At 44.9% G+C, this 13,485-nt stretch overlaps 1 protein-coding gene across 1 annotated transcript; it reads left to right on the forward strand.

Moving 5' to 3' along the window:
- The first annotated feature begins 410 nt into the window (after window positions 1-410).
- fgf18a (fibroblast growth factor 18a) lies at window positions 411-10,867 on the forward strand. The gene is made up of 5 exons (XM_063876032.1): window positions 411-1,955; window positions 5,378-5,417; window positions 5,601-5,781; window positions 7,579-7,685; window positions 7,875-10,867. Exons 1-5 carry the CDS (start codon window positions 1,924-1,926, stop codon window positions 8,145-8,147), a joined length of 633 nt encoding a protein of 210 aa, XP_063732102.1. The 5' UTR covers window positions 411-1,923; the 3' UTR covers window positions 8,148-10,867.
- Window positions 10,868-13,485: the final 2,618 nt, after the last annotated feature.

Below are 13,485 nucleotides of genomic sequence, written 5' to 3' on the forward strand. Positions count from 1 at the left end.
AAGTCCAGAAAAGAAGTGCATTATTACCGAAAATTACAGAAACAAGTTGCTTTGTATTGTAAACAACTGAAATTGTCTCATTTCATGACCAGATGTTTTTCACATAGAACGCAAAACTTGTTCAAATTCATATTTTCCTGTGTAAATTGGATCGGCATCTCATAGCGACTGACTAATCCCATTTTATCCAATAAGTGTGCATGTGCGTGTGTTTGAGGCAGAGAGGTGAAAGAGAGAGAGAGAGAGAGAGAGAGAGAGAGAGAGAGAGAGAGAGAGAGAGAGAGAGAGAGAGAGAGAGAGCGAGAGAAGAGGGAGGGGGTGAGGAGAGGAGGGAAGGAGGGAGGGAGGATTGATCCGCGTCTGTTAAAATCTTGTTCTGGTTTTTCTTGGAGTGAGGTCTGTGCCTGCCGACGCGCCTCTCCTGAGCAGCCCCCTCAAGAAGAGCTTTTTATGGAACGAAACCTTTGCATTTTTGAAAGGGAGAATAATCTGCAAAATACCAAAGAAGTGGATAACAAACGCACGGCCGGGTGTTTTGTGCATTTTCTCTTGCGTTTTCTCCCCTTGTGTCTGAATGAAACAGGGAGGTAAATGTAAGGGGAAGAGGGACGGTGCAGGTTCTGAACTGGGAGTCGATCTGTCAGTGATTTTGGGTAAACACGTTTCCAGTGAGCCTGTTTTAACTTTTTTTCTCCTGAAACTGGTGAGCTCCACTCTCCTCTTTCACTTCGAGTTCGCTTTTCTCGTAAAGGGGAAACTTTCGTGTTTCCCTCTCCTTCAGAGAAACTGCTTAAACTTTCTATGTTTAAAAAAATAAATGAAAAGATCGGATTGCATTTTCCCCCTTCAAACATTCTGGAGGTGATGTCATCGTGCTGTGTTTTGGCTGGTATTGTGTAGAAAGCGCTGGGAGGACTCCTGCAGCCAGTAACCAGCGTCTGAAGCAAGCTTGGAAGTCCGGAAAATCAGGTGCAAAGTGCGGCTGTCATTTCCTCGCTGTGTCGCGGGTGGCTGAGTCCGCCACCCAGTCACAGCTGTTCCCATCCTCTCAAGCCACCCCGCCCTCCATCGTCTTTCTTTCCCTTTTATTATTCCCTCCCATTTTCATTCAGCACTCTCGATAAACTGAGCTGGACCGCTCCGGGGCCTTATCACCCTCCCTGTCTGACACTGTTGTTGGGTGTCACCTGAGCCACAGACCCGTTGAGCCAGCGTGGGGACGCAGTCATGACCGAGGCAGCCCTGCATTACCCTGCGCCCGCAGAGCCCCCTTCTCCAGCTCGCCGTTTGCTCCATCAGCTAGCCCAGGTAGTCCACCTCCAACAGCTCCTCGCCCTGCTCTGCTGGGAATAAAACTGACTCCGACTCCAAAGCATTTGTATTAGCTCACCAACTGCATAATTCATGTTGGTGATTAGAAGTTTGCTTTTGCACTGAAACGTTACGCATTGGATTACGCAGACGATTACGCATGCAGCGCATTTGTCCACAGGACCGAGCATCACTCTGAGGGTCAACGAGATCGATTGGAGTTGGTTATCTGTCAAGCGTGAGCGCGCTTTCACCTGTTCCTCTCCTTGTCGGGAACGCGCAGCCGTTTAAAGCCCTAACCTTCCCCCTTTGCTCCCCCGCCCATCCGTCTCTACGCCGTTCTGGACAGCTGTTAGAGGTTGCCCGGCGGTCACAGTGGCACAGTTACCCCTGCCTCACATCCCAAATTCCCCACGCCGGCACATTTACTCACGCCGGGAGAACCGGGGCACGCCGCCGCCGATGCCAACGGGAGTGTCTGCAGACTCTTTGACTCTACATAACATCCAGCGGATTCAAAACACAGAGGGGAACTCTCCGGACTGTCGGACTGGCTCAGACCGAGCGAGGAGACTGTCTCTGGGACAAGTTCCATAGTGGAGGGGGGAAGCAATGTGGTCCCTTCTCTCCACGCTGACCGTCTTGTAAGTCACCTTTATCCCTTTTTCATGTTATAATGTTAATCATCCAATCAGGACTTATCTATGTCCGCAGTTCTTTAAACTTGTTCCTTGAAATACCCAGCTAAAGGATGCAGATGACGGAGAGGAAGGTTGCAGTATCTAACGATTACATCACTCCTCATCAGTCCCTATAGAAAACATGCCATGGAAGGCCCTGCTTTGATTGGCTGACAGTTCAGGGTCACTGGGTCAGAGTCAGTGCCCTGTTATTCATAAAACCTGCCATAAACATCTCCATCACCATCTGCACTTACTTCAGGGATGGCCAAGCTGGCTTAGAAAGACCCCCCCCCCCCCCCCCCCCCCCCATTGAAAATAGAAGTTGACTTAAATAACACCTGCTTTATCTAGTGGGATAGGAAAATGATAAAATGCCAGGAGCAAATCTAAGGGAGGGGGGTATAGACTCAGTGGGCTTGAGTTTGCCCATTTGAGGTGTGTCTTGTTAAAAGCCAAGGGATTTATTTTTCTTTCTTTGTGTCGGCTGTACTTCTCCCAGATGGCAGTCATCTCCAGATACTTTTCATTCCTTACACAACCTGGACAGGGTGTGTGCTGCTGCTGCCGGTGTCTGCCTGACTTTCTCTCTTCCTCTGTCTCTCTCACACTCTCTCCACTTACCCACCTAACTGCCTACATCTGTCGTCCTGTCTTGCCTATACCCCATTTTTCCATAGATACTTGCTCAGATAAAAAGTATGAATTAATAACTGATGAATGATGGCGCCCCTGGCAGTATCCAAAGAGGAGCAGTCTCACTGTTTAGTCTGCTGGTTTTAGTTTAAGTCTTTCTGGGCCAATCATCTTTCCATTACTTTCCTTCTTGCCTGCCTATCAGTTTTAAACTTCACTTTATTCATGCTGTTAGGTTATCAAGGTTATCGTACTTGGAAGTTTTCAGCCAGTGAGGAAAGCCAAAGGGCCTTTTGCCACAACAACCTGTTACAGCTCTTCTCATAAAGCCACAGCTCCGTGTCAAGGCCCTCTGCTTCTGTAACCATGCTCCACCATGGGCCCTATTACTGCTGATACCACTCACGCCTACTAGCATAACCACTATTCTTCACTGCTGAACATCTGAAACTCTTGCACCGCGGAGAAGCCCACTGCCCCAGTGTTGGCCTACCACGTTAACCACTACTACACAGCTGAAACCGCCGCTCTGTGCTGAGTCCCACCAGGCCAACCGCTCTCACTCCACGCTGCTGCCCAGTCCTCGGTGCTGAGGCCTGCTAGTCTAACCACAGCCTCCATATGGTGGATCTGCTGGGACGCAGGTTTATGATGTCAGACGCTTGCTTGTTTTGGCTGCCAGCCAAAGCGCACCGGGCTTTCCCTCTCTCTATACCTCCTTCTGTCTTTACTCTCTCCAACTTTTACTCTGCACTCTCTTATTCTCTCGTTTTCTCACCCTCCCCCAACCCCGGCTGATCCTGTCTCCCTCTTTCCTCTCTCCTTCTCTTTCTCTCTGTGGCTGGCATAATATGGAGTGTCTGTGGTTTTTGTGGGAGCGGGGGAATCCAGTGCAGAGGCACTTTTCCTTTAGTGTCCTCGGCGGCAGTGCAGCCGTAGTGTTTTAACAGCTGAGAGTCCTCACAATGCACAGGCGCTCAGGTTTTTTCGGCTGCGCAGGCAAAATATGAGGGCCAACACTCTACTGCATTGCCCAGGATATCTGCATCTATTAGATTGACTCAGGGGCCAACACACCAGCTATAGTAAAGACGAGGAGGAAAAGGGAAAAGGAAGCATATGTGTATGCGTGTGTTAGTCCGAAGGCAGTGACATGTGTTACGACGTGCATGAGTTGACCCCCCCCCTTCTTTCATTCCCATTATTTATCTTTTTGTCTACTTCTCACGCCAGACCACACTCTGTGGTTACACTACTGTCTCTCATTTTGCCACTTTTTCTCCTTATTCCTTCAAGATGTTTCCTTAGTCTTTTCTCACATCTGTGCATCTTTTTTCTGATTTTATCTCTCACCTCTCTTATTATCTGTCAGCCTTCATCTCCCCTCTATTTAATCTTACATCACCTTCCTTCTCCCTTTCCCTTTTGTATACCTCTCAGTGTACCTCTCTCTCCTCCTCAGTATCTGCCTCTCTCAGCAGTGCGTATGTCTTTGCTTTGGCCCAGCTGTCAGCTGCCTTCACCTCCTGTACACACACATACACCCTGCACACATCTGTGTGCATGTCCATGACAGTGTGGAGGAGTCACCCTTCTAACCCCAAACATAAAGGAAAATGGGAGGCAGGGAATGATAGGAGAAAGGCAGAGTGGACAGAGAGACAGGGAGGGAGAGATAAGGTAGAGAAGAGATAGGGAGGACAACGAGCCAGAGAAAAAGAGTGGAGTAGAGAGAAAGAGGGAGAAAAGAGGCATGCAGAGAGATAGCAGAAGATGAGGTGGGGAAAGACAATATTCGTAAAATTGCTTTTCGGCCCACACACTTGGTTCTAGACTTCATCATGTCTTCAGTCACTTATTCAGAACAGTTCAAGGACTGCCAGAGTACATTTTGCACAGCGCGATCACTCCCTTACTGAAGCTGTGAATTCCATTTGATACATGACCAAGGTCAAGGTCTAAACTTCAATTAGGCACTTTGATAAACTGTGAAGAATTTTAATTGTAACTGTAACCACCTGTTTCATCATAAACATGTCTTAAAGCGCAGATCAGAAATGATTAGGTCATAAATAAGAAGTAATTAATAAGAAAATATGCATGAATGTTATATTTTCATAAGGAAAATATACGGAAATTCTGGATGCTACATCACTACGTTTACTTCCCATGATTTGATTCCTACATAAACCAGTTTTCCACAAGTTTTGGTAGCTCATGTTCTCACTTATTCATAGCATCTCTAAATGTAACCACAGTCCGCTGCTCTCCAAAGCCACATCACAGCGGAGGTTACACCTGTAGTCCAGCCCAGCTGTCTACATACACAGAGCAGCCAAATGAGCCAGCCCAATCCCTTAGATCTCCAAACCAAAACATGTTCTAGTTGTCTCGGCATGTTTGCCATTTCGCCACAGTCCAATCGGGTCATTTGGAGGCCAGATTTTGGTGTGGCGAAAGTCAGGAATGGGTCAGAAAGGGGGTTTGGACAGAAGGCTGGTAGCGTAACAATAAACACTGCTGTGGGTGTTGTGTGTCTGCCGATGCCTGGACATCTGCCTGTCTGTATGTTATGTCTCTGTGCCAGCCACACACCCAGCAGTGTGAGTAATCACCCAATAAGGAAAAGAGATGTTGAAGAGAAAGAACGGCAGAGAAGAAAGAGATGGAAATGATGGTGTCACGAAAAACTCTTCCAAAATTCAATGATGCTTGCATATTTCTAAACTTGTCTGTTTTTACTTTTCCAGATGTATCCAGATGTTGCTGGTAATGTGCAATCCATTGCAGGTAAGAGTGTGCATGCATGACAAAGAGCGATCCTAAAGGAAAAGTTATATTTGCATACATACAAGTTTTTGTATAAGCCTGTTCATGACCCTATATCTGTATGCGTGTGCCAACCTCTGGGTGTGTGTCTGCCTTGGTGTGTGTGTGTGTGTGTGTGTGTGTGATTTGTATGTGTGTTCTCAGCAGGTACTTGGTGTAGATGGTGTCAACTTCAGTGTGCATGTGGAGAACCAGACGCAGGTGCGAGACACCATGAGTCGACGACACCACCGGGTCTACCAGCTCTACAGCCGCACCAGCGGCAAACATGTCCAGGTGTTGGGACGTAGAATCAGCGCTCGAGGAGAAGATGGAGACAGATTTGGTAAGACACACAAACACACAGTAGAACACGCACAAACTCTTTGGTACATGTGAGTGCATGCAGGATTTCCCGCAAACACATGCACACTCAAACCGGGTGCAAGTACAAAGACTTGAAGGTTGACCAAGTGCATGCATGAACGGGTACAGAATGCAACTGTGCAGGCACACTCACAAAAGCACACACACACGCCTCCCCAGGCTTTGGCAGAGGGGCAGTGGAGCTTGTCTTGGGAGTACAAAGACCTCATCGACTGGCTGCTGACTCAATGATTCACAAGAGAGCAAAAGAAAGAGAGCGAGAGAGAGAGAGAGAGAGAGAGAGAGAGAGAGAGAGAGAGAAAGAAGGTGTCAGTGAAAAAAAGTGTGAGTTAGCTGGAGAAGCCTGGCAGGTAGAGTGTTGGACCGAGTGTTAGAAACTCATCTCCTTCATCGATCCTTCCATTGATTTCTCATCCTCCCTGTTGTCTCCTCTGGATTTAAAACAGCAGGCTTCCTCTCCCTCCCTCCCTTCCTCCATCCTCTAACACTCCCTCTGTCCATCCCCCACTCCCTCCTCCTCTCCACCTTTCTCCATCTGTAATGATGTCTAACCCATTCTTAAACCACACACAGAATCAATGGTCAGAAGAAGAAAGCCAAGCCATAAACCAGCAGTTCATATGTCTGCATGTGCTCGAGCAGTGGCTCATGTTTCACATCCTGATTGATTCATAAACAATTCAGATTGCTAACATGCCAATTCGAGCCATTGATGGGAAAATAGATGCAAAAGCATGTCTACTTTTAGACACATCTCTTTCCTAAACTGAACAATATACCCAAAACTGACCAACTATGGCAATGAGGTAGTACACAGGGGAACCCAGAGCAGAGAGAGAGGAATTCAAGCAAAGAAGGGGCGGGTGCACGAAGGTATAAACATGAAGCGAATGAGCAGAAGGGAGACGAGAGGAGAGTTGGGGGAAGAGAGAGGAAGAGGGCAAGAGGGAGGGAGGTATTGATTTCTCTTGACCCCTTTGTTGACTAAGGTCATGTAGGAACCATTTTAGGGATTTATTTTTAAACAGGCCCAAGCGCTCTCTGAAGATGTGTAGTTGGTAAAGCGGTATTGCCTGAGAGGATGAACATGCACGCATGCACGCACGCAAACGCACATGCACACACACACACACACACACACACACACACACACACACACACACACACACACACACACACACACACACACACACACACACACACATAGAGGTGCATGCACACACGCACCTTAAAACAACAGTATCACAGACACTCAGTCTGTTTTCTCCAGCTCCTCTTGGCCCACCGTGCTCCGTCTACTCTTGGCTGTTATCTTTTTTACGAGGCCCATTTGTGGTCAGCGGCCTCACATTCATGTGTGTGACCGGGCTTATCTGACAACCATCTGTCCAGCCCGAGACATTTACATCGGTGTGTGATTTATCAGCACATTTAACAGCAACTATGAATCCTAAAACTGTGATTCAATGTAAATGCCTTATCTGGTTTTAAAACCCTAATCTCATTAAAACAGACTACTTGGTCGTTGGTTTGTTCCTGTAAGCTTGAATGTGTTTTTTTGCTTTGTGAACTGATCCCATACAACATTAAACTAACTTAGCTTTGAATCTGGGTCTCCTTCAACTTTCTTCCCTTTATATATTTATGTGATAATGTATTACTAAACCTGTGACATACTGCCCAACCAACATACGTATTTCTTTGCATTGCCTGTGGCTCTAATGTCTGTCTGTCCCTCTGTCTGTCCCTTCACAAGCCCAGCTCGTAGTGGAGGCTGATACCTTTGGTAGCCAGGTGAGAATCCGGGGCAAAGAAACCAATTTCTACCTGTGCATGAACCGCCGGGGCAAGCTGGTAGGAAAGGTGAGACTTCAACCTTTTAGAGATACAAACTTAAAATATATATTTTCCGGTTTCCTGACGAGCCTCTCTTTGTTTCTCCATGTGTGTGTGTGTGTGTGTGTGTGTGTGTGTGTGTGTGTGTGTGTGTGTGTGTGTGTGTGTGTGTGTGTGTGTGTGTGTGTGTACCTCTGGTTTTCTCTGCCCTCTCAGAAGGCCAGTAATCGAAGCGAGGACTGCGTCTTTGTGGAAAAGGTTCTCGAAAACCACTACACAGCTCTGATGTCAGCGCGCTACACAGGCTGGTATGTGGGCTTCACTAAAAGAGGTCGTCCTCGCCGTGGCCCCAACACACTCCCAAACCAGCAGGACGTACACTTCATGAAGCGCTTCCCACCAGGGGAGCAGCCTGACCTCACCACCCCCTTCCGCTTCACCACCATCAGCAAGCGGGGAAAGCGGGTGCGTGCTACCGGGCCCCGCTAGTAGTGGCTAACACTAGCACCCACTGTCCTGTCATCCAAAGCCTTGACCTGAGCCTGCCAATGGCTAACCCAGTCCTCTCCTCTGTCGCACAAGACTGAACACCTCCATTTGTTGGGACAAACCTTGACCAGGCATTGATTAATCATTCATGGGGCTTAGCTTTACACCTACTAATCGGCCACTACAGCCCCCTAGTAAGTGATCATTTCTCTCAATTTAAGATCCCAAACTGGACCGACTGGACCATAACTGGTACAACGCCGGAAGCTCTAAGGACCTGGTCTGCTCCCTTTCATTGGCCAGAAATACTGACAAAGAACATGAAGGCCACCAAAGTCCCAGGCTCTACGAAGGCCTTTCCTCCACAACCCCAAAAACAAGGCCTTCATGTCTCCTGTTCTGGACAAACTGGACAATGCAAATTTGGGATTACAACTGGACCATACAGAGAGAAAACAAGGCTGGGAAGGCTGACTCAACAAGAGAGTGGGTGCTAGTCCTACGGATAAAGGGAAAACAGGAAGGAGAGGAAAGGAAAGCAGACAAAGGGATTGAGTGATCTGCACAGATCAAATGGACCAAAAAAGGACTGTTGACATGTGACGCACTTATTTGTCTCACTGCTAAATTGGTGTGAACCTGTGAGACTGTTGGATGAATGGATGACACAAGGATGAAAGAGTGAATGATTGAATGAATGACTTAGTGAATAAGCGCATGTTTGTAAGAACAAGAAGTTGTATGAGTGTTTGTGTGTGTGTGTGTGTGTGTGTGTGTGTGTGTGTGTGTGTGTGTGTGTGTGTGTGTGTGTGTGTGTGTGTGTGTGTGTGTGTGTGTGTGTGTGTGAGCAAGTGTACCAACAACCATGAGTGAAGCTGGATCACGAGGGACTCTCCAGCCCCTGCATGAACCCAAGACAACTCACCGCGGGGACTGAAGCTTTAAGAACTGGAATGTATAAAAACCAAGCTGCACCAAAAACAGCCAGCCAAACACATAAAAACCAAACCAACCACCGACCAAAGACAACTGGAGATCTTCTTCATGACTCCTCCACACACCCTGCCCCCCCGAGGACACTACACCCTCAGCTTATAGGTGCAGAGGATGACGAGCGCGGTGGGGGCACTGTGCGGAGGGTGCCTTGTCTATTAGCATTGCTATAGAAACGACCCAGGGGATGATGCTCCTGTGCGATACCGTGGATACAGAATGCTGCTACCAGGACATTCAGTGGAACAAACCAAAGTCTCATGCATACAAACAGGAGAAAAATATTAAAGGGAACAATTTATTGAAAGTTATATATATTATATATATAAAAGAAGACAGAAACCCTAAATAAGCAATCTTACTATGATGGTTATTATAATTATTACGATAAAATTATTTCATTTATTTATTTCAGCTCTGTGTGCAGCAGTCTTTCTCGACTCAGTAAACCTTACAGAAACATTTCCTGTGTGTCTCAGCCTCTTTCAAATGCTTCCTCTCATGTTCTATTTTCTCAAAATGATTATACTTTGGAAGAGAATCACGCCCATCAATGATCTGGATGTGGTTTTAATGTTCAATTAGTTGATAAGCGAAAAATGATTGCCAAATTATTTCAGAAATTGTTTAAGTCATGAATCATGCAAAAGGGCCAAACAAATGTTTATTCTAGCTTCTTGGATATGAAGGTTAAATGGGTTATTCTGTGTCATCATCTCTGGGTTTTAAACTGTTAAGTGAACAAAACAACTGAAAACATTTCCCTGGGCTCAAAGAAATATTGAAATGCAGTCGGGTTAAAGGATATATTGATATGTACCATGATGGGTTATACATTTGTCAACTCTCAGAGATAGTGCCATACAGTTATACCAAGATATACATTAGTTTAATATATCTGGTTGTACTGGACCGTTCTTGGTGATATTGCAGTCAGTAGGTAGGACTAATTAACGCTATTATTGAGGTTGCAGGATTTTTGCACCAATGGCCCTACATCTGTCCCCTATCTAATCAACAAAAACCAACATTGCTCTTTTGTTCTTGTATCCATTAACAGCCATCTTTAATAAAGGGTCAATTAAATAGTATAGTAGTTAAATAGAATGTGGTAAATAGTTATTTTACCATTTACAAACAATGAATCTGTAATGATTAATGTTTGTAATTTATAGTAAGAAAATCAGTCTGTATTTCTGAGAACCACTCATCTTCCAAACTGGGATAAGATCCCAACTTCCTTACCAGATTTCTAATAGAGACAAGGTGCAAGGACGTCAGTTACACAGAAAAACAGATTCTGTAGTTTTCATAGTTCTCGTAAGTACAGGTTGAAGTAGTCACTGAAGGTCAAAACTCAGACATTAGATTGAATTAAAAAAACAATCTCAGATGGAACAACCTCACTCGAACCCCTTCAATATGCTGAGTACCAACTGTTTTCTGCAAAATCAACAGTGACCTCCACATCATAAAGTGTTGCCATGTATATACAGCATGAAGGATCAGACAGAACAGTGGAAGGGAAACATGCAGTAGTGAGATAGAGTTTCATAGCTGCTTCTCATCTCATCTCTCCAGCTCTTATCCCCCATCCCTCCCCTTCCTTCCCTATCCTAGCAGGAGGTCACTGAAGAAATGTCGCTGCCAAATGACCCAATCATGCCGGCAGACACAAACAGCTGACTCAGGGGGAAAAAGGGCTGTACCAGAGGATTCCTATTGCAAGGCAGCAGGAATCTGCACTGGAGGGGGTAGTATAAGTGGGAGACAGTGGGGTGGGAGAGAAACGAGGGGGTGGGATAGAGAAGAGCGAGTAGGGGGTGGTGGGGTGAGTTGTTCATTTCTGGAACACTGCTCCAGTTCCACTCGGGAATGATGGAAATATTCTGCTTAGCCAAACCCAGAGTGGAAGGTGTATGGTAATCACGTCGGGGAAGGAATGCCAAATATGTGCGTGAGAACGGAGCTGTGACCTGAGAGCTGCAGGAATTATGGGCCAAAATCCCACAGACCCAGAGGAAGCACACACACCCATATCCAACTCATACACACATCATATACTAATGGTGCTCCACCAAGCACAAATCTATTCCACTTTTCCCCAGAATTGAAACATTTTACTATACTAAACTAAACCCAGATATTTAGAGAACCAACGCTCCCACTACTTCTTTGAGCCGAGAGAATACACACTGTTCAATAAGCAGACAGATGCATTATGGAGCTCAATTACACTTAACAGATCTTTGCTATTTAAAGGCATCACTTTAGGCATCTCAAACACACATTCCTACTTAACAGTTACATTGTTTACAAGACTGAGAATGTGATCTACTGTAACAGGTTGTTTAGACTCCAAACTTTGCTGCCAAACAGTCAGAGCCAATGTCTAACAGATTACCCTGTGGGAGAATGCTGAGTGTATACTCCCACCTGGTGGCCATGCTTTGTAAACTGCAGTCCACACTTCTATAACCAACATTTGTTTCTTGTGAGGTGACTTTAGTCAAGACTAACACAAGCTATTATGAATGTAATGCAATGCAATTATGAATATAAGTTACTGCACCCTGGAGAGCCTATGCATAGTTAGGTAGAATCAAATCTGTAAGGCATATAAAATGTGGTTACAAATAAAACAAAGTAGACTTTAATATTGTGAGTCAGTGAATGCAAACGGGACTGCATGGGATGTAAACAAGATCCTGTCAATCAATTGTTCTCCGTTTGGAGAGTAAAATATATATATATATATTTAATTTAAACTGATGAAGGTCTGAACACTGAATCATTGTTGGTATCGGGACAAGTGGTAAGATGCAGGATTCCTTGGGTTTTTTAGGTCAAATGCAGGAGTTAAATTAAAGTAAAGGCAATGTGATATCAACTTAGACACTATATACAATTTGAAATTCAACTTTGTACCCATCTATATTTCTATCTGTCGTGACTGTTTTCCTCAGAAAATACTACCTCTTATAAAATGTGATAAGCAGATCCGAAACTGTGCTCTGCTATCCACAATCCATTAATGCCACAGTGGATACAAGAGCATTACATGTTGTTCTGGCCAATAGAAGATCGTACTTTTAAGTGCAACAGTGATGCAGTGTTTATGACTTTAATGTTATAAATGAGTTATTTTTAAGTTCTCTCACAGTCTGATTTCCTACTATTGATTATGAGCCCTAGTGTCTTCGTTATGGTCAGGCTTTTGGAGTTCCCAGGTTCTGCCTTTGTTAACAAAGCCTGTACTGGTTTGGAGCAATCTGAAAAAAATGCTACTGGAGTACGACAGAAACCGGGACTGCTAGTTGGTTCCAACTTTGGTGGCTGATAGGCTCAGTGCAGCGATCTTACTTCACCTTGCAAACAGTTTGGGTAGCAGGGACCAGCAGCTCTGCATGCTTACCTTTTAGCGGCTGCAGTTTCCCCCTTATAGGTGGAAACTTGGCATGGAGGACAAGTGTGTCCGCGGTGAAGATAGCTTTTGGTTAGCTTTTTGGTTTTGGTGAATATTGGACATTCACTCTGGAGCGAGCAGGCATGTTCAGTGTCGGCAGTCAGGACGTAGGCCTACAGCTCTCATCACAGCCCTCACCCTAAACCACAGGGTTTCACTTACAGACTAGCAAGAAGCCTGCTGTATTTTTTCATAAAGATAAAAGTAAAGTAGCAATGCAATTAAAAAAATAAACATATTGCCCTATTTGTCCATCGGCCTAATCAAATGATGCATTGATTTAGAGATTAGATTTAGACTGGAATCAGAGGCAGAAGATATGGAAACTAGGGAAAACCCTTTCAACCAATAGACTGTCCATTTATTTTCCGTAAAATTATTCTGATAAAATAGAAAGAGCATTTTGTGTCTTTAGTGTAAAAAAAATAGCAACAACTGCCATTTAAAAACACAAAACAATATTCATGTTCAATAGCTGAAGCACTAAGAGCAACAGATGTGGTCTTCTAGTCCAGTGTAGTAATACAATGTGCTGCATTGATTTGGAGTCACCTCGTCAGGTAGTGTGGAAGCTGATGGAGTAAATAAAGACTTTCAAATAAATAAAAACAAATGCAAATTCCTCAAACATGTTCATATAAAAGTGTTTCCAGTGTGGTAATACAAGCGGACATTGATTTGGAGTCATTAAGTTGCAGTATATGGAAACTTTTAAATAAAGATATTTATAGAAAATAGAAGCAAACAGACAAAACAAGGCCGTTCCTACTCGTAAGTAAGACAATGCTGCATTGATTTTGAGTCACCTAATTCTCAACGACAAGCTATTGATAAGAAACAAGCTGAATTTACCTAAATATCTTCAACTAGAATAAACAT

The sequence above is a fragment of the Eleginops maclovinus genome, chromosome 23 (assembly GCF_036324505.1).
Source record: "Eleginops maclovinus isolate JMC-PN-2008 ecotype Puerto Natales chromosome 23, JC_Emac_rtc_rv5, whole genome shotgun sequence".
In the NCBI taxonomy this organism is placed as follows: domain Eukaryota; kingdom Metazoa; phylum Chordata; class Actinopteri; order Perciformes; family Eleginopidae; genus Eleginops; species Eleginops maclovinus.